The sequence below is a fragment of the Ochlerotatus camptorhynchus genome, unplaced genomic scaffold, assembly GCF_037179485.1.
Source record: "Ochlerotatus camptorhynchus isolate MF236.1 unplaced genomic scaffold, CSIRO-AGI_Acam_v1.1 ptg000150l, whole genome shotgun sequence".
In the NCBI taxonomy this organism is placed as follows: domain Eukaryota; kingdom Metazoa; phylum Arthropoda; class Insecta; order Diptera; family Culicidae; genus Ochlerotatus; species Ochlerotatus camptorhynchus.
The window spans coordinates 916,819-938,878 of record NW_027040640.1 but is presented as its reverse complement, the minus strand read 5'-3'; the positions used below and the strand labels follow the sequence as shown (position 1 = coordinate 938,878).

Below are 22,060 nucleotides of genomic sequence, written 5' to 3'. Positions count from 1 at the left end.
CGCGAGGGGGCGACACATCTAAATCTCAATTCTAGATGCTCAAAAAATCCCACACTAGCGAATAAATCTTGAAAAATCTTCTTTCATTTCTCGCATCTACTTGCATCGAAAATCTTCAAAATCGTGATAAATCTTCTTTCTATCTACTCAGCGTACGCGCAGCTAGCCACCGCAAAACACAATATTTCCTGCATCGTAGATAGAGTCGTCCCCCTCGGTTTTTCGGCATAGTGTGCAGAGTTGATTACCCCTTGAGGAAGGAGCAAGATAATAAAAGTTGTATGCATTAGGGTTTAGTAATGTCCTCAAAGGCAGACCAGATACCCAGCCTTTCGAGATGTGAAACGCAACGGTCTATCAGCAGCTGGAACCGGTGGGGAACAATGTTGAAGACTTAATATAGAGGACGATGAGAATGACTTCTGTAGTTTGTTTTGCGTTAGTGTAGGATTATTTGAATTAAAAGTACTATTGGGGTCTGAATAACTACCTCTTACTCTAGAGCCCTAGCTAAAGTCTACATTTCGGATTTAATGTGAACCGAAAAGTGAATTGCTGGTTCCTCTGGTATATTAAATTAGAGGATGTTCCTGAAATATATAGTCAAACAGCACGTATTGTTGTGAACAACTTCAATGATAGCTGTTCAGTAGTGCTCTGAATGAACAATCCAATGCCTACGAGAAATCTACTTTCGGCACAATGTGTTGAGTTACTTACCCCTTGGGTCTTTTACATATTTCGCGTGGAATTACGCGTACTAAACGCAGTAATGATAAGATTTAAATAATGTGTTAGCTGGCTGCATTGTATTGAAATACTTGTGCCTGCCTCTTGCATCAGAAGTCTCTCCAAAATTGATTTGAACGTCCATTAAATTTTCACCGGAGTCTCCTTGGAATTTTGAGGAATCTATTTCGAAAAATTTCTCAGAATTCTTTCGGTGTAAACCCTTTAAAACATTCATAAATTTTTTTTGGAATACTACCAGAAATTCCACTTGCAATTCATCTCTACATTCTTGGAAACTATTGTCAGATTACCATTTCTTGGAGTTCTCATTTCAATTCTCTTGAAATCTCGATAACTTTTTCAAAGGGACGTATCCACTTTTGCAAACAATGCATTTGATCGTCGATTTGGCGTAACTGGTAGCTCGAACACGCTTGCTAACACCACTATCAGGTAGGGTAAAATTTCCCCTATTTCCCCTGATGGTAGTGTTAGCAAGCGTGGGCGAGCTACCAGTTACGCCAAATCGACGATCAAATGCATTGTTTACAAAAGCTGATACGTCCCTTCGAAAAAAATATCGAGAAATGCTTTCAGAAACTCCTGATACTAGCCCCATATCCCCATGGAATTCTCCTTAGAAATGCTTTGGAGTCGAAGTCCAATATCACAACATTTATTCCAAGAATCTCAAGTTTTCATGCATGCTCAAGATTTAAAAAAATAATTTCTTAGTTTAATATAATTCTTTTAAAAATTATGCCTAATGTTTCATTCAGCCCAGCAGCGTAAGGCCTATTGACTTTTAAAATTCTTGAATTTAATTCTTTTAAATTTAATTCAAATTAACTATGCGTGCCACATGCGGTGGAATTAACAATTAAGAATAGTTTAAAATGTCATACATGCAAATTGGGTTCTTTAATTTTGAAAATTATATCGGTTTTTATATATCATCTGAGAGAGCTTCGTTTTCTGAGCACAGCGATATTTTTTTCGAACCCACACACTTAATAACTTCACTGTTTGACACTAAACTGACACACTGACAGCTCGCTCCCATACAAATTGACACCGAGGGGCGCTAATAAGGTGATTGTTGCAAATGTAATCGTACTTATTTAAAATAGTTCCAGTGTTCCAAAATTGAAGAAATTTTGGGTTTGGGTTCCATTTTTAATGCAGATAACGAATAGGTATTTACCTCAATACCCTTAAAAAACCCAATTGTAAAAATGCATGTTTGATGAAAAATATTCAAGAATTTTGTCTGTTTGTCTGTGCTTCAAAGTATCCTTTTCCAAATTTATTTTGTTACTAATAGTACGTTCAGACTACAGAGTTATAACATGTTATAGCGCTATCTTGATGGTGTTTTCTGTGTTGCAATTATTTGACAACCGTTATAACATGTTATAACTCTCCAGTCTGGACAGCGTTTAAGGCGGTCTTGGCAAAAAAAAGTAATGCTGGCCGAGCAAATGAACCCCCCGAAAAAAAAATTACAGTGAAATTTTCAGTGGAAACAATGCTCTAACATTAATATTTATTGTCGACAATAAAAATGATTGTTAGAATGTTGTACTCTTCCGAAAACGGCAAAACTGCTACCTAGATGTACAATGAATGTACATAATAAAATGTTGTTACAATGATTTTTATCGTATTTTTAATTTATTTTATTGTTAACATGATTCGATCATGAACAATAATGAGCAACTCTATTACAATAAAAATTGTTGTTACATTAAATATTGGTGTATTTTCATTGTGGGTTACTTCACGAACAATAAAAATAAATCTGATTGAAGCATGCAGACTATGAGAGGGTCAGCAACACTGCCAATGTAATTAAGATGGCTCTGGCTTTGACAGTTCGTTTGGCTCAAAACCAGGCAGTCCGCGTCCGCTCATATCTTATCCTAGACCCTCTCTAAAGCTTAATGGAGACCTTGTCCGTGCAGTCAATAATCATACAATAATAATAAAAAATTCCACCACTTGAAGATCTCAGGAAGGAACTCTCAGGTGGAAGCATATTTCATGGGTGATTCTCTCCAGTCGAATGCATTAACTTATCAACGACGCTCAACCACCAAGGAGACGTGACCTAGGGATATCGAGCGCAGGGGAGTTGGCCTGCATTTCTCACAAGTTCCGGATCGAATCTCGATCCATAACCAGTAAAAAAAGGACCACCCGTAACAGACATACCACCCCCTTCCCTTCCCGGGGCAAAGTTTTATTTTTTCGATTTATTTTTAAAGTCGATAAAGTAGATCTGTCAAGCCAACACAAACACTCTAAAGTACACTGTTATTTTTTTAATAAATAAATTCGCCAACCAACAGTAAAATAACAATAATATATAATGTTATTGAAAAAAAATTATATGGGAAAATCACGAAAATTTCATTGTTAAGATACTTAACAACCCCCCTTTTTTATTGTAAATTTTCCATTTACCATGAAATTTATTGTTTTGTACAACATAAATCAAGGTAAATTTATTGTAGACGTAACAATATAAATCATTGTTAAGACAATAATTTTCGTCTTATTGTTACATTGTTTTTTAATGTATTTTTGTTGTTATTTTTTTTCGGGCCATTACGCCATCAAACTCACCCACTGTGCGAAAAGTATGAATGCAATCTGTCAACTACCATGATTATTACACCGACGGCAGATGATCGCAAAGAAGTCGGTGATGGTCGTAGAGCTAATCCTATCCTCATTCCCCCCCCCCCCCATTCGCATCCTCACGGATGATAACTTACAACACCTTTGGCATCAGGAGGCGCCAACGAGGCCTCCTTGTCGTTTGTGTGCCTTTAAACGCAAAATTTGCGTTGGAATGAGTGAGACATCTAGTGCGTCTCTCCCTCTCGTGCCTTCACAAAATCTCGCCCTGCACGTGAAATATCAGGATTGAATTCACCACTAACCATTCACAAGAGAGAGAAAAGTACTAGTTCTCTCTCTCATGCCAACGCGGATTTTGCTCCGCTCCGCTAATGCACGCTCAGATCTGAATACACCATAAGTGCAGCAATCATTTACGCTGCAGAAGATCGCAATATGCTGCTAGCTGTAATGACCACGACACCATTCATGGTAGACGCTACTTGGTCACATACACAAGTAGGTCTCAGCTTTGGCACAAGTTGGATCCAAAAACAACAACAGTAGAAAAATGGCAATGGCAATGTGTGGAATCATTGGCGAAATCGAAATCGGGTGCATCCACACCAAAGAATAATCAATCATAGGAGCTGTGGTAGGTGCATAAACAAGATGAAGAGGCACTGATACCAGTACCTAACTAGTTCATGCAATTGAACTTTATGTGCGGTTGCACACAATGGGAGTTAATGGAATTTCAATGGACATGTTCTATAATTCTACATAAATTTGTTTTCAAGCTAAGCCTAGCAATAGTCAGATATCGATTTATTGCGACATGTGGAACTCATCAACAATCGTAGAGATCTCCGTTCCCTCATCATATGCGTTGTGCTAAATAGTTTTCAATTTTGTGAGCATGATCAGGACCGGATTTGAAGCCGGCATTGTTTGCGTACCTCAATTCACTAAATCGGCAGATAACGCAATGAGTCCGTAGAAGGTGATGTTGAACGATTATATCAACCAAAGGGACGAGACAGTTCCTAAGCTTGCAATTTCACAGTTGCTTTTGAGGCACCTCGAGAAACACAAATTGCTCAGTGAGCAAGATCACTGTCATTTACTTTCTCACTTTTCGCATCACAGCAACCTATGGAAGCCGAAAAGCTGCTGTTAAGCAAAACCACAACACAAATCGAAGGCTTTCGGCCTGCGACTCTAGGCGAGTATGATTTCAATTCGGAACTTTCGGTAGGGTTAACTACCCCATTTCCGGCCTATTAAGCACAACCCGCATTTAGTCTTTCTTAATCTAGCGCAGTTTAGCACGGAATGTTATTATCACTGATGGCTTCCAAATTTATTTATCTTTCCGTATGTACCGTAAGATTTGATAAAGAGAAACCGATCGTTGAGATATTGTCAAAAGTCTAACACTGCTTCTTGACGCCAAACTCGGCCTACGGATTCTAAACTCGGCCTAAGGCATTGAAACGCCAATGAATTCACTTCGGCCTATCGGATGAAGATAAAAATTGTTTCGGTCGGAGCGCTTCTTTTGTTTTTGGGAATAACGGGTGCAAACCTTCATATCCCTCGTTCTCATTGGCTTCGTTCAGTAGCTTACTAACTTAAGTATCGAATCAAACGCATAATTGACTTGTTCACTCTGAAATCATGGATTTATTTGAAGTTTTCTGCTCGATATGCCCAAAATGGGCGATTAGGCCGAAGTAGTTCTCTACCCTATCTAAATTTCTTTTGGTTTCCAGCTCCCGGGATTGCTCCTCGAATGGCCTCCGAATTTATTATTAAAACGTGCGTGGGCTGAGGACTTAAATCGACTCGTTATTGTTGGCTGTTGCGGAGGCTGAATATGATTTGATCGTACTGAAGGAAACTAGGCTGGATGACCGAATCTATTCCTCGCAACTTTTTGGAACACTTTCCGTCTCCCCTTAACAGTCAAAACTGGCACGGTGGACGCTGTCTGATTGTTGTCTCAACTAGACTAACCTAAGTCTACTGGAACAGCTCTGGATTGTCGTGGAATTTTCACAAAACATTCACACTATAGACGCTGTCTACCTGCACGATCATCTGTGAGCATGTGGAATCTTTAGGCTCGATTTCGTCTCGATTGAGTCCACGCTCTTCTATTTGGTGACTACAACCAAGTTGGTTTGCAGTGGCGCTTCACCGACAGCGGCACACAGTGCATTGACCCACTGCTATCGCATATACCGGAGGCTGCTGTGCTCTTTTGGACGGATTTAACTTACACAGGTTTACTCAAGTAAACACTTTTCCAAACCGAACCGGACGTTTGCTAGATCTTGTCCTGGCAAATGATTCCGCATTACCGGGCACTTCTACTTCTTTGCCGGTCGAGCCACTGATCGGTCTAGATGCTGACCATCCCAATCTCGTCGTGTCATTCAGGTTACATATTCCGATTGTTTATACGCCGCCATCTGAGGGCTACTCTCTGGACTTTAGTCGAACCGATTACGCTGCATTGAACAATGTGCTTGCGGACATTGATTGGCAATTTATCGTATCGACCGCTAGAGATGCTGTAGATTTTTTCAGTACTGTGCTGGAAGATGCTATTTTCCGCATTGTCCCAGTACGACGACTCCCGCAAAAGCCTCCGTGGTCGAACCCACACCTACGCGCGCTTGAGCGTCAACCCTCAGTCGCCCTCTGAAAAAACAGCAACTCTCGTTCACAGCACTACAAACGACTGTTCAATTTCGTAAGTCATTGCTATCGAAAATACAATCATTAGATTGTTGCTTCTTCCATCGGTCTGTGTGTTGAAAATATCCGGAAATATCCAAACACGGCTGTGGCGATCCAAAGAGAAAGTCGATGAAGAGAATCGATCAATGTCTACATTGAAAAGTGATGCGAGAATTCTATTTTGTTTACAAACAAGACTGACGCCTAATATGTGAAGGCGGTAAACGGAGTAAGCCAGTAAAAAGCAATTCAGAGTAAAGCTGTATCACCTCTTGTATCAAACATTACACAAACTGAAACAACTCAATGATAATTTTTCTATTTTAAAATCTCGGATTTTAAATTTTACTCCGAAGTGGTCAAAACTCAAGAGCCTGAATTTATAAAGAGACGACATGTCAAAATTGGAACAATGGATTATGTGTCAAAGTCATAGGAAAAGTTATTCCAATCGAGCAGAAGACCTGTCAAATAGATAAGATGTCGCCTCTTTACACAATTCAGTCTCTTTAGTCAAAACCAGAGACGCGCGGAGAGAATAAAAGTAAATCTGGTTGCACGGCCAAAAAAGTTATTTTGTCTGCAAGGTTTGGCAACCCATAATTTTGTGTTTATTTCGAGTGACTTTTAATTTGAACGAATATTTTTTTAATCGTTTCGGTAATATCGGTACAGTCGAATTTCGCTCCTTGGGCTATCTTCAAGAGGGCTACGTTTTAGTTGGACTCCCGTTAGTTGGGCTGTAGCCACCTAAATCGAAGTCAAATGTCATTTTGGCAATGCTGATTCGTTTTCACTACAAAATGGTGACTTGACAACCTGGAAGGAGCGGAATACCTAGTCTTGGTCCTCACAAGTTCCTACTTCACGCCTCCTCGAGTCATATGATAATAAAAGACTACCAGCTGAAACATGGACACAGCTGGGTGGCGTAGCCAGGGCAATGTTGCCAGTCCAGCAATAGCAAAGTGAAGAGGTGCGACGCGAACACTGGCGCGGTAACCATAGTACGGTGATAGAGGAAATGCTTCACCAAACCTGAGCGTCTGTTCACCATGGAGGTGCGGCTCAAAACGGCGTCACGATGGTCCCACGGCGAGACAGGGGGTTGGGGCAGGCCCAACAAGCCGCCCTGAAAAAAAAAACAAAGTTGCAAATACTGAAGAAAGAAATACGAATCGCAACAATCGGCACAGACCTACGCGACGAAATAAGGACTACGATTGGAAATTCGGAACTAATCTATGACGAACTTCAACCACGCAAGAAGGTGTGATCAGAAGAGCTGGAATAGACACGAGTGGCACGATATTCAGGAAGTCCATCCAGCTCCTTGGCTTCGCCGATGACATTGACATTATGGCACGGAACTTTGAGATGATGGCGGAAACGTACATCAGACTGAAGGCTGAAGCTAGGCGGATTGGACTTGCCATCAACGCATCAAAGACAAAATACATGAAAGGAAGAGGTTCTAGAGAAGACAATGTTAGCCTCCCACCCCGAGTTCAGATTGACGGTGACGAAATCGAGGTGGTCGATGAGTTCGTGTATTTGGACTCACTGGTGACCGCCAAAAATGATACCAGCAGAGAAATTCAAAGACGCATTATGGCAGGGAATTGTGCCTACTTTGGACTCCGGAGGACGCTCCGGTCGAATAAAATTCGCCGCCGCACGAAGTTGACTGTCTACTAGACGCTGATTAGACCGGTGGTCCTCTACGGCTACGAGACCTGGACTATGCTCGTGGAAAACCAACGCGCTCTTGGTGTTTTCGAACGGAAGGTGTTGCGTACCATCTACGGTGGAGTGCAGATGGATGACGGAACGTGGAGGAGGCGAATGAACCACGAATTGCACCAGCTGCTGGGAGAACCATCCATCGTCCACATTGCAAAAGTTGGGCGACTACGGTGGGCTGGGCACGTCGTAAGAATGCCACACGACGACCTAGTGAAAATGGTTCTAGAAAGCAACCCAACAGGAACAAGAAGAATAGGCGCGCAGCGGGCAAGGTGGATCGACCAAATAGAAGGTGACCTGCGGACCCTTCGCAGACTACGAGGCTGGCGAACTGTGGCCATGGATCGAGTAGAGTGGAGACGACTTCTTCGGACAGCAGAAGACAACAAGGCCTTAGCCTGATTGTGAATTGAGTGAAATTGATTTCTTTTCGAGGAGCTAATGGATGAACAATTTGGATAGTTGCTCAAGGTTTGCGATGACAATAATCAATCGGTGTGTCCCTCTACCAATGTTTAGCTTGACAGCTCAGCCCACCTAACGAAAGCCTTTCACTAAGTAGGCTATGGGTCTAGCCCAACGAGCGAAAGTTGACTGTATTCAAACGAAGTATTTTGACAACACTGAATGAAACCAAATATACTACATTGCTGGACATATTTTACAGAGCGTTGCGTAGAATTATGCAATCTATGATTTATGCGTCCTACCCTGTAGGAATGAAATCTCTATTTCTTTCACAAATGGACGTATCTGCTTTGAAAACAATGCATTTGCTTGTCGATTTGGCTAAACTGGTAGCTCGCGCACGACTGCTAACACTATCATAACTACCTGATAGAGGTTTTAGTATGCGTTGGTGAGCTATCAGTTACGCTAAACCGACGATTAAATGCATTGTTTACAAAAGTAGATACGTCCCTTTAAAAAAGTTATCGAGAAATCCATTTTTTGAAGTAAGAGATGAACTAGCGTACGGCTAAAAAATCTCTATAGTTAAGTATTTAAAAAAAAACTTTTTTTCTAAGTCCTTCACGAAATTCACTATCTTGACAGATTACACCGTTAACGCCTTGATCAACGTTACAGGGCCTGTGTATATGATTTTCGTTGCACTGGAGAGCATATTTCGTGAGAACATAACGAGAATACAGCTGGTGAATAACAATAATATTCTAGCCCAGTAAGCTACCTTGTTGATGCTATTGCAAATCACTGTTTTTGAAGACTGCCATGCTGTTCACATAAAACTAGATGATAGGTTCAAAATGTTTTGACTTTGTATTCATCAGCCATACAAATCCAGTGATTAAAAACTTGACAGTCGATCAGCGGCTTTGTAATTTTATAAAAATATTTGCTTTTTGACATTTATGTAAACGTTAAAACAAATAATCTCAAAAGATTTGACTTGTGTTTTATTTGTATTCCATAAGTCAAATAGTATCCAATTGCACTTTTCATACGCAAACTTAATTATCCATCTCAATACTCCTCACGCTTTCCTCGTGAAGCGCTCGTGTCTATTTACATTGCTCGATTGGAAACGCGTTTGACTGGATTGCGCGATTGGAACTTTTGGCTTCAGTCTTCGGGCGTCTCTTATTAACCATCGTCTCTTACCACTTTTCGTAACGCGGTCGATCTTGGATTGCACCTCCGAAATGTTGCTGAAAGACTTTATCCTACGTAAAAAAACAGACATGCTCCAAACCTTAATAAGGACACATTTGTATTAAAATGGTTTCAATAGAAAAAAATGGCAGTTGTTTTGAAACTTAAAACCACATCTAAATTTTAGAATGAACAATTCAAGGCGGCGCCGGTGGTGTAAAGATAAGCGTGATTATACCCTGAACACGTCGTTAAGCAAAATAATCATACAAATTTTATTAGGCTGGGCATAGATATGATTGTACTTGCCACACAAAAATACTAATGCTAAAATTAAACAGGCTTAGCTCTCAATTAACAAAATTGTGGAAGTGCTCAAAGAACAATAAGTTGAGAGTCGGCGTATAGTCCCAATAGGGACCGTAATAAAGCCAAAAGAAGATGAAATTTGCATAATTTTACCAGGCACAACACGTCGCCTTAAAACCGTTTCACATAAAAAAACACACGAAACACCCTGGGAAATATTACCAGAACTCAACACCATTATCCCACTGTGCTTACCATCGAATTGTTGAACTTTATTGAATGGGTGTGTACATCCAATCACAAATTCACCCATACCACCGCACATCTACGAACAACACAGCAGAAGAACGACGGACGAACGTCATGTCACACGAAAATACACCCTCAAAGCGAATCAAAACTTGATGAATCCTGGTGGCATTTTTCTCACCGTGTTATCACCCTCCCAACCTGAACGCCCGTCTCTTTCGCTCGTAAACAAAATTCCTTCGGCCACTGACTGTCTGCACACTTCTCCCTTGCTCCCGGAGATTTTTTTTCAGCGAGATTTTACATTCTTGATTCGGGAAGAAACTTATTCTTCGAATCACATTTTCCCAAAGAGAGTTTCACTTGATTTTCCGTCACCACAAATATACCACTTACACCAAATTCACTTCGCCGCTGGACCACGATCGAGCGAAAGTTTGCCCGAGATTTTCTGCACAAAATTTGCCCGACCGAGAAATCCGAAAACTATAACTGACCGACCGAACCGAGCGCCGCACGATAGTGGAAAAGAATGTTCGATTTTCTTGTGCGGTGCCTCCTCGTTGCGCTAGTGTGGTCGTCGGTCGACGATCCACGCACGGCAGCAATCATTATCTCTCGCTCTCACTCTTTCACATCGGCTGGCAGTGAGGAGGGAAAGGCTCTTCCCATTTTTTTTGGCGTGCGCTCTCCTTGCGAAAGATAGTGGAGCTTTTTTGAGGATGCGGTTGACAGATTTTTTTGGTAAACATTGTTAACCAGTGGGGCCAGAACTGTGGGGGTTATAAGGTAGGAACAAAGTGAAAACGGAATTTAGAGCATGTCAATCGCTGGGAGTGATTCTAACAGCGTTTCAAGCACTGATAAACCGACGTGAAATTAAAACTTGACTTTTGCTCGAAAATCTGTAACGGCCGATTCCCATATGTTAAAATCTAAAATTTCTCTTTGCTAAAATCAAAATCTATACATAAAATAACTTGTCGATAATAGATCAGACATGAACCAATTCATAAATTTTGCACGCGTGCAATCGTTTCCGCGAACATGGAGACAGATATCAGTATAGTGTGATTTGAGCAGACTTTTCATGGTAATTTCTAAGGTCATTCATGTCGGTTTGTTGATGTTTCAAGTGCCAAATATTCAATTGTTTCTTTATTTCCGAAGTTTATCATGCACACTTATTCCATTCAGCCATTTTTACACTATACTAAAACTGCATCCTAGGGGGAAAAACAGATCATTCGTCTTCCGACGATTCCATGCCGTCACTATCAGCCGCCGCCGACGATGAACTATCATCCATATCTAATTTACTTTGAGCTACGTTTCGGCGTCCAGTCGGGATGATAGTAACTCCCTGGAAGACTTCCAGGATTTTGTCGATACAGTACGATACGTCCCCTGCGTTGCTGCATCGAGGATTCGAGTAGAGATATGCCTCGAGAAAGGATGGATCGTTAAGCACAGGGTCGGCCATGATGCAGTAGAAAGCGTTCTGAAAAAAGGAAATGCACAGTTTTATTTTTTTATTTGTCAACAGGTCAGTGTTACGAACGCGTTGACCTAATTGTCTTTGAGGCTGTGTTCCATTTGGAAAATTTTTACTTAGATTTGACACTTCGAAAATAAATTAAGATGTTCGAAAATCCCTCTGTTGCTGATCGGCCGATTTTCGAGAAAGCGTCGGTCAAAATTGATTCCTTGTCTGTCAGAAATAAGTCTGCTGGAATAGCAGGTTTATTTGAAAATTTTCCATCTGTCAAATTTAATTAAAAATTCACCAAGTGGAACACAGCCTAAGGCTGTGCCTCGGGCTGTGTTCCATTTGGTGAAGTTTCACTTAAATTTGACAGATGGAAAATTTTCAAATAAACCTGCTATTCGATCACACTTATTTCTGACAGATCAGGACTCAATTTTGACAAACACCTTTTCGAAAACCGGACGATCAGCAAGAGAGGGATTTTCGAAGAGTATAATTTATTTTCGAAGTGTCAAATTTAAGTGAAAATTCACCAAATGGAACACAGCCTTAAGGCTGGCGCACAATGCATAAGTTTCCGGGTTTTTTTTGACAGTAACTGTCAAAAAGCCTGGGCTAACTGTCAAAAAGCCTGAAAACTTATCCATTGTGCGCCGGCTTTTAGGCTGTGAACCATTTCTGGATCATCATTAGAAAAGGACCCATCAGCATTTGTAAACAAACCGTTCCAAAGCCCTTTACTCACAAAACGAAGGCCACCCACGCAAACCAAAACCATCATCGGATAGGGGAAACTTCTACCTACACGATGATGGTGTTGGTTTGTGTGGGCGGCCTTCGATTTGTGAGGAATGGGCTTTGGAACGGTTCGTTTACAAATGCTGATGGGCCCTTTTCTATTGTTGATCCAGATTTGCCCAGTTAAATTTAACTCGTGGTTAAAAGTGACATTTCGAAAGTTATTCTGTATGTTCGAAAATCCCTGTGCTGTCGATCGACCGGTTTTCGAGAAGAACTCAGCCACGGTTCTTCTTGCCGGTCAGAAATGTTCAGAGCCTTAGGCTGTGTTCCATTTGGTAAATTTTCACTTATATTTGACACTTCGAAAATAAATTATAATGTTCGAAAATCCCTCTGTTGTTGATCTTTCGATTTTCGAAAAGGTGTTTGTCAAAATTGATTCATTGTCTGTCAGAAATAAGTCTGGTACAATAGCAGGTTTATTTTAAAATTTCCGTCTGTAAAATTTAAGTGAAAACTAACCAAATGGAACACAGCCTTAGGCTGTGAACCATTTACCGAGTTAAATTTAACTCGTGGTTAAAAGTGGCATTTCGAAAGTTATTTCTTATGTTCGAAAATCCCCGTGATGTCGATCGACCGGTTTTCGAGCCACGGTCGTCAAAATTTAACTTCTTGTCTGTCAGAAGTAACCACACTCGGATAGCAGGGTTAATCGATAACTTTCCATCTGTCAAATTTTAACCAAAAGTTAAAATAATCCTCCAAATGGTTCAGAGCCTTAGGCTGTGAACCATTTGCCGAGTTAAATTTAACTCGTGGTTAAAAGTGACATTTCGAAAGTTATTTTCTATGTTCGAAAATCCCCGTGCTGTTGATCGACCGGTTTTCGAGCCACAGTTGTCAAAATTTAACTTCTTGTCTGTCAGAAGTAACCACGCTCGGATAGCAGGGTTAATCGATAACTTTCCATCTGTCAAATTTTAACCAAAAGTTAAAATAATTCGCCAAATGGTTCAGAGCCTTAGTAATGTTTAGCTAAGTATATTAGCTAATTAGTGATCGAACTCTGTTTTCACACAGATCATGAACACTTTCAGCCGTGGGCTGGTTTGCTTCTGCGGATCACGAAGCTGGTAATGCAGCAAGTTGATAAATATATCAAATCAAGGTGAACATTGCATTAGGTCCTAAGAAACATTGATAGATTCTCTTCGTCGATTTTCTCTTTCGTCTTTTTAGCGAAATATTGTGGTGGCGCGTTTAAAACCATTTCCCCCTATAATCAAAAAAAACTCACCCTCACCGCCGCATGCACATCGTACAACCGCACGTCCTCCATCAGAATGGCCACCGTTTTCATTAGCTCCGGCCAGCGTCCGCGCAGGGCACAATGGCGTGCCACTTGCAGCACATTGGCCGTATCGTTCATGTAGTTGTCCACCCTCCGGCTGGCACTGACCTTGTTCGCAATGTTTCCGAAACAGGCGTAGCTCTGCACCTCTCCTTTTCGTTTTGAAATCTGTTTGCCACCGTTGTCAGCTTCCAGAAATTCCATTGCCCGGTCCATCTTGGATCGGGGAATTTTGTGTGTGGGAAAACATTTCCCCGTAGGAATTTTCTTATTTTTTGCTACCTTCTTTTTCGAATAGGACTTGGATGGAGCAGATTCGGATTGTGACTTCCTTGGCTTCATGTTTCTCAAACAACCGGCACCGGCACCGACTTCGACTGATTGTAGTTTTGTTTACGAATCGTTCCATTGACGTTTATCGTCAGCCGTGCGGAACGCCTGGAAAGTGAAACAAAATTTCGCACTGGACAGGTGAACAGGGGTGAACCCAATCGGTTGTTTTGTTTTGATAGCTTCAGTGATAAGACGGTAGTGATAAAACAGTTTCTGCTGCTGTTGAATAATCAACGCGATTTAATCTGTACAAATAGCTGATAAAATCATTCAACCCCATCTACCTATTGGTTTGAATGCAGTCGTCATTTTTGCTCATGACTAGCGGCGCCCTGCTGGCGAGACGAATCAGCAGTATTCAGCGATTATCTGGAAGAACCATGTCCGCTTTGAGGACCAGTACCAACCCGAGGATTGCCATCGCCCAGATGCGATCCACCAACGATAAGGAGCACAACCTGAGCCAGGTGAAGACGATCGTCCAAAAGGCCAAGGATCAACAAGCTTGCGTGAGTATAGCATCATCATCTGCCAATAGCAGTTCGAATTTTGATTTGGGGGAGAATGGGGAACCGGTTTGTACAGAAACCCTGACTAAATTGTTCATCCTGATTGCAGTTTGTCTTCTTCCCGGAGTGCTGCGACTACGTTGGAAGCAATCGCGATGAGACTTTGAAGCTGTCGGAACCGTTGTCCGGTCGTACGGTGGCCGAGTACAAGCAGCTGGCCAAGGACAGTGGCCTGTGGTTGTCGATGGGAGGAGTTCACGAATCGATCGTGGATGACTCGTCGGCTGATGGGTCGATCAAAAACATCTACAATACGCACATCGTTATCGATAACCGGGGCGAGTTGGTGTCCAGGTATAGGAAGTTACACATGTTCAACGTCGTTACGCCGGAATTCAAGTTTCGCGAATCGGAGACGGTTCGCTCGGGGGGCGAGCTGGTGCCACCGATTGATAGTCCAATCGGCAAGCTGGGATTGCAGATTGTAAGATTAATGCTACGATGGATTAGTTTTGAGAGGTTTTATTTCAATCAAGATTTTCCCAGTGTTACGATGTCCGGTTCCCGGAGGCGAGTACCCTGCTGCGCAAGCAGGGAGCCGAAATTCTGACCTATCCCTCGGCGTTTGCCGTATCGACAGGCCGGGCCCACTGGGAGGTTTTGCTTCGAGCACGAGCCATCGAGAATCAATGCTTCGTGGTAGCTGCGGCTCAGATCGGCTTCCACAATAAGAAACGCGAGAGCTACGGTCATGCCATGGTTGTTAATCCGTGGGGTGTCATCCTGGGTAAAGCCAGTCAGCAGGATTTGGACGTCGTGGTTGTTGAACTAGATTTTGACAAACTGGCGAACGTGCGTCAGAATATGCCGTGCTTCGAACACCGACGGGACGATATCTACAATCTGTCCTACCGGAAGGGAACGGCCAGATTGGACAGCTTTGATAAAAAGTACAACTTTGGAGGGTTCGACATCCCAAGGGAAACGGTTTTCTACTCATCGGAGCTTTGCTTCGCATTTGTCAATATTCGTTGTGTCGTTCCGGGACGTATCCTTTTTCTTCAAAACGATAACAGCTTGAATCAGAAACATTCGGAATCGGAAATTTCCTTAACCAATAACATTTTTTCTCAAACTCGACAGACGTTCTCGTCTCGACCAAGCGTTGGGCGGCCCGGATGCCGGATCTGACTCCGGCGGAAATCAACGACATGTTCCAGACGGCCTGCAAGGTGCAGAAGGTGGCCGAACGGCTCTATGAAGGTTCGTCCTCAACAGTCACCGTCCAGGACGGCCCGGAAGCGGGCCAGACCGTCTTTCACGTGCACTGTCACGTGATGCCGCGGCACGTGGGTGATTTTCCGGAGAACGACCAAATCTACTGCGAGCTCAACAAGCACGACAAGGAAGAGGAACGGCCGCGCCGATCCCCCCAGGAAATGCTAGCCGAAGCGCAGCAATTCCGGGAGGAGTTTGCGCGAATGGGATTGTGAAAGTTGTATCGATGAAATTTGTTTTACTTTAAGTTCAAAAGTGTCTTCTGTTAATAATGTTGTTAAGAAACTTGTGTAGACCGTTTTTTATTTGAATACACTATAACATCGGCTTAGTACCGCCTAAGTCTAAGGCTCGGCCGCCGTTTCCACCGAAAGTTTCTTAAACAGCTCCTGTTCGCACATCGCCTTATATCGGCCCAGTTTAGACTTCTCGGCCGCCATCAGCAATCCCTTGGCAGGCTTTCACAGGTCAAACACCTGATCTGTATACACAAATCGAAGCAAACACCTCCGTAACCACCTCGGCTTCGATGTCCTCAATCTCCACTCGATTTCACAGATATTGAACATATTCGTAACCACCAGACTTCGCGCCATCAAAATCGGCTTGTGCGCCTCAAAGTTCTGATTCCCAACGACCAACGGGACATCGCTTTCAAATCCCTTACAAGGGTACTGGTGGGAGTGTCGAACCTAATAATGTCCCCCTTCCCGGACAAACACTTCTGTTTGATCATCAGATGCAGATCGCAGACAATCATGAAATGTTTTTTTTATCTAGTTCGTTTATTTGGAAGGCTCAATCGCGTTAGTTTTACGGAGCCGCTAATTCAATTTTCTTTGGTTTTAACAAGATTCACTTTTCGATAGATTGTCGAAGAATAGGATCAAGGGAGGAGCTTGGGGGTGGGGTTTTGTTGTCTCATCAGAGCGTTGTCGCCAGTACGAACGGCTATGGTGACCAGTGGGTGATGATAAGACTCATCGAGACGGGGGTACAAAATAAACAAAAAGTAATAGAGACAAAAGACAAAGGAATTGAATTCTTATAAAGCATGGCCCACTTAGTAATGGAACAGCATCATTTGGGTCTATTTCGGTTTTGAATTAATGCTGCGGATACACTTGGATGACAAACTGAGCATTATTTGTGTAATTTTTATGAGCACTATACACGCTAACTTGAAAGTACTCCTTAATGAGTAAAAAAAGACCCACTTTGAAGAAAAGTGGCTTAACTCATTAATGATTAAACAATTTTACCCATTAATGAGTATCTGTTACCCATTAATGATTAACAATTACTCATTAATGGGTAACAGATACTCATTAATGGGTAAAAAATTTACTCATTTAATGAGTTAAGCCACTTTTCTTCAAAATGGGTCTTTTTCAACCATTAATGGGTACTTTCAAGTTAGCGTGTACAACAGCTATACAAAAACTATACAAGCAACAATCAATACGAAACTAACGATTTTAAATTGGCTCACCACTTTAGGCTGTGAACCATTTGCCGAGTTAAATTTAACTCGTGGTTAAAAGTGACATTTCGAAAGTTATTTTCTATGTTCGAAAATCCCCGTGCTGTCGATCGACCGGTTTTCGAGCCACGGTTGTCAAAGTTTAACTTCTTGTCTGTCAGAAATAACCATGCTCGGATAGCAGGGTTAATCAATAACTTTCCATCTGTCAAATTTTAACCAAAAGTTAAAAAAATTCGCCAAATGGTTCAGAGCCTTAGTAGCCTATTGGTCCCAAGCAAACGATTAACGTACCCTATTCTAGTTGAAATTCTATTACTACACTATGTTTGTTTTGATTCGCTATGAAAGTTTGACAGATAACATCAGAGGTGTGTGGATTCATGCAGAACATGCAGGGGTGAGTGAAATAGCTTGGGACTGCTTGGGACCGTTGTTCTGGTACTGAATGAGCCAAAAATAATAATGATTTTCTTCGGGACCCAGTGGTCTTAGAGTTACCTCTATGATACAAGTGCGTCCAGGGATGTGCTCATAATTTATAATACAAATAATGCGCATGTTCATAGTTTGTCATCCAAGTGTATCCGCGGCATAACGGATTTGAAAACGGGTTTCACTCAAGTGAATACTATTGCTTATAATTCAAAAAAAAAAAAAAAAAAAATGTAGCTAATTATTCGTCGCGGTTTTGAAGAAATTATCGAATTTTTCCCTTTATACGACTCATCAAGCGGCGCAAAACGGTCTCGTCTGCTGTTTTTACCAGTTTATCCCACCAATTTTTCATCTGAGCTGCCGTTTTGATGACTGTACCTTTTACCTTCAGTTACCTCTTCATAATTGACCACTTTGTCAAGCAGTTTTGGCGTGACTTTCTACCAGCGATTTCACAAAACTGGATCAACTAATTTCTATTTTTTTATGAAACGCACAAATGTTGGCTATTTTTCTCGAGGTTCTAGAAGAAAAAATCTCAAAATAATGTTTCATTTCAAAGTTCGAGTGGTAGTAAACGTCATTTTATCTGCTCGAATGAAGTGGTTAATTGCCAAGTAGTTTTCAATGGGCCTGAACTGGTGACAATTATGCGGATTGAGGGTTTTCGGAACAAACTGAAATCCGCTGTCATTGTACCATTATTGTGCTTCCTGACTGTAGTGACAACTCGCATGATTCGGTCAAAATGTCAGCGGACCTGGATGTGACTTGATGAAGGACAGAATTCGGTTTTGTAAGCCTCCGAGTTGATCATTTTCTCAGTCTCAGTCGAAAACCTTTGTCTTCTGGCCGCTGCTGCAAATTCCCTGCCAGATCATGTATACATATTTGCGTGTGAATTTATCCGCAAAAACAAATTTGAATGTGCAAGGGACACCTTCTCGAGCCTTTTCCTTACAAAATCTTGGTCCTATAAGCTCCCGCATAAACGATAACAATAAGGAGTGCGTAACAACTTATTCGGGTTATTATCCCAACAATATACGGTTCGGTGGCACGATTTGTGGTATCGTTCATGTATGGTGCTCCTTTTTTAGGGCTGTTCGAAGTCGGCCTTTACATGCACGGAGAAAAAATACTACCCAAAATTTGAGTTCTTTTTACTTAATATTGAGTTCAGCCTCTCACTTGCACTCTTTATTGTTGTCAAAAAAGGAACGAGAGATTCGACCCAACGATATAGTTCAGCCCAATAAGTTACTTTTGAGTAAATTGCATATTCTCAAATTTACGTGAATTAAACATATTTTCGAGAGAGACGAACCAGCCCAAGGCTGAAAGTCTCTTTAATAAAGAAAAAAAAACAAAAAAAAACATATTTTCGGGTAAAATATACTTAAGGGTATGCTGCTATTGCAGCGGGGATAAATCAAAATACTAACCAACGTAATACTAACGGAAATTTCGACAATTTTGACTTAGGAAGCATTACCAACAATCAATACGAAACTAACGATTTTAAATTGGCTCACCACTTTAGTAGCCTATTGGTCCCAAGCAAACGATTAACGTACCCCATAGGCGTAGCCAGATAGGGGCCGGGGGGGGCGACTGCCCCCCCTAAACTCGGCAACACAAAGGCTTTCGAGGAAATGGCGTTCGGTGAAATGGCATTCGGCCAAATTTTCCATGGTAATTTTTTTTTCGCCCCTCCCTAGCTCGAAACCTGGCTACGCCCTTGACGTACCCTATTCTAGTTGAAATTCTATTACTACACTATGTTTGTTTTGATTCGCTATGAAAGTTTGACAGATAACATCAGGGGTGTGCGGATTCATGCAGAACATGCAGGGGTGAGTGAAATAGCTTGGGACTGTCAGTCTGACTGTTGCAGAGTTCAACTAGAATAGGGTACGTTAATCGTTTGCTTGGGACCAATAGGCTACTAAAGTGGTGAGCCAATTTAAAATCGTTAGTTTCGTATTGATTGTTGGTATTACTGCCCTTAAAATGGAATTTTTACAGAAATCATTAATTGACATGATTTCTGATATGCTTAAATCTAACTCCATGTTTGGTGCTATTCAAACTGGGGTAAAATTTGCAAATAATATTGTCATGACTTTAAAATTCAGTAATGGATTTTAAAGCATTAAATATTTTAAATTGGAATGCTCGATCTCTTAAAGATAATGAAGACGAGCTATTTAACTTTTTGAGAGTTCATAACGTGCATATTGCCGTTATAACTGAAACGTTCCTTAAACCTGACCATAAGGTTAAGAAGGACGCAAATTATTTGGTTTATAGAAATGATCGTCTTGATGGACCCTGTGGTGGTGTTGCCATCATTGTTCATAGATGAATCAAACATAAAGTTTCTTTCTTCATTTGAAACCAAAGTTTTTGAAACTTTGGGAGTTTCTGTTGAAACAAAATTTGGACAACTTAGGTTTATAGCTGCCTATTTGCCATTCCAATGCGTAGGCCAGCAAAAGAATTTTCACAAGGGTGACCTCCAGAAACTTACCCGTCATAGGTCTAAATTTTTCATTATTGGTGATTTTAATGCAAAACACCGCTCATGGAATAATGCTCAAAGCAATTCCAATGGTAATATTCTGTTTGATGATTGTTCTGCAGGTTATTACACTATTCAATATCCAAACAGCCCAACATGCTTTTCTTCTGCAAGAAATCCCTCCACTATTGATTTGGTCTCAACTGATTCATGTCAACTTTGTAGCCAATTGGTTACCCATGCTGACTTCGGTTCTGATCACCTTCCAGTAACTTTTGAAATATCCCAAGAAATAATTTGTAATCCCAACAGCTCTACTTTCAATTACCATAGAGCTGATTGGGAGCAATATCGAACATTTATGGAATATAACTTCGATCCAAACAGCTTTGGAGGCGAACCAGCCTAAGGCTGAAAGCCTCCTAAATAAAGCTAAATAATAATAATTCGATCCAAACATTCCTTTGCAAACCAAAGATGAAATTAATTATGCTCTTGAATCTCTGACTACTTCTATAGTTGCAGCAAGAGCTGCCTCAGTACCAAAATACGAGGTTAAATTCGATTCAATTCTTAAAAATGTCCGTAGGAGACAATATCAAAGAACACGCGATCCTGCCATGAAAGTTATCTGGCGGGATTTGCAGAAACAAATTAAAAAGCGATTCTCTGCCTTGAGGAACAAAACTTTTGAAAATAATGTTTCTAAATTAGACCCGAGTTCCAAACCCTTTTGGAAACTCACAAAAATTTTGAAAAAACCTCAAAAGCCAATTCCAGCGCTTAAAAAAGGTAGAAATTTTTATCACAAATTTGGAAACAGCTCAGAAACTTGCTAAGCAATTCGAGAGTTCCCATAGTTTCAGTTTGGGTCTTACTAGTCCTATTGAGAATCAGGTTGCTCGGGATTATCTGAATATTTTCTCTCGGGAAAATATTTTTGATGATACCTGGGGGACTGATTTGGACGAAGGGGGATCTATAACTAAAAAGTTTCAAAATATGAAAGCTCCAGGTGATGATGGAATTTATATATCCTCATCAAAAAACTCCCAGAGAGTACCTTGTCTTTCTTGGTAAAATTATTTAACAGATGTTTCCATTTGGCATACTTTCCTGATAAATGGAAAAATGCAAAAGTTGTTCCAATTTTGAAGCCGGAGAAAAATCCAGCTGAAGCTTCTAGCTACCGTCCAATAAGTTTGCTTTCTTCAATAAGTAAACTTTTGAAAAGATAATTTTAAATAGAATGATGCTTCACATCAATACGAACTCAATTTTTGCAGATGAGCAGTTTGGATTTCGCCATGGGCATTCAACTACTCATCAACTCTTAAGAGTTACCAATTTAATTCGTTCAAACAAATCTGAAGGCCACTCAACTGGAGTTGCTCTTCTAGACATAGAAAAAGCATTCGACAGTGTTTGGCATGAAGGTTTGATTGCTAAATTGAAAAAGTTTAATTTTCCACTTTACATTATGAAATTAGTTCAAAATTATTTAATTGACAGAACTCTGCAGGTAAATTATCAAAATTCCAAATCTAATCGACTACCTGTTAGAGCAGGAGTTCCTCAGGGTAGCATTCTTGGGCCTATATTGTATAACATTTTCACTTCGGACTTCCCTGATTTGCCTCAGGGATGCCACAAATCTTTTTTCGCTGATGATACAGGCATTTCCGCTAAAGGAAGAAGTCTTCGTGTTATTTGCAGCAAACTGCAGAAAAGTTTAGATATTTTCTCTTCTTATTTACAAAAATGGAAGATTTCTCCCAACGCTTCCAAAACTCAACTTATAATATTTCCACACAAGCCTAGAGCTTCGTTTTTGAAACCTAGTAGTAGTCACATAGTCACTGTGAACGGAGTTCCAATTTCCTGGTCA

The 22,060-nt window shown here is 41.0% G+C and overlaps 3 protein-coding genes across 3 annotated transcripts in view; 1 reads left to right on the top strand and 2 right to left on the bottom strand.

Annotated features, from left to right (window-relative positions):
- LOC135701158 (serine/threonine-protein kinase Wnk-like) overlaps positions 1–10,560 on the bottom strand; it is a 158,032-nt gene extending 147,472 nt beyond the window's left edge. The window contains exon 1 of the mRNA XM_065221860.1: positions 10,420–10,560. The gene's annotated coding sequence lies outside the window, so the exon portion shown is untranslated. The remainder of the gene's footprint in view (positions 1–10,419) is intronic.
- Positions 10,561–11,197: 637 nt separating this feature from the next.
- On the bottom strand, positions 11,198–13,966 carry LOC135701114 (uncharacterized). Its single transcript, XM_065221816.1, has 2 exons — positions 13,554–13,966; positions 11,198–11,524 (listed from the first exon to the last, which is right to left on the bottom strand). Exons 1-2 carry the CDS (start codon positions 13,947–13,949, stop codon positions 11,267–11,269), a joined length of 654 nt encoding a protein of 217 aa, XP_065077888.1. The 5' UTR covers positions 13,950–13,966; the 3' UTR covers positions 11,198–11,266.
- A 184-nt stretch (positions 13,967–14,150) lies between these two features.
- NitFhit (NFT-1 protein) lies at positions 14,151–15,942 on the top strand. The gene is made up of 4 exons (XM_065221815.1): positions 14,151–14,449; positions 14,559–14,933; positions 14,996–15,497; positions 15,593–15,942. Exons 1-4 carry the CDS (start codon positions 14,237–14,239, stop codon positions 15,940–15,942), a joined length of 1,440 nt encoding a protein of 479 aa, XP_065077887.1. The 5' UTR covers positions 14,151–14,236.
- Positions 15,943–22,060: the final 6,118 nt, after the last annotated feature.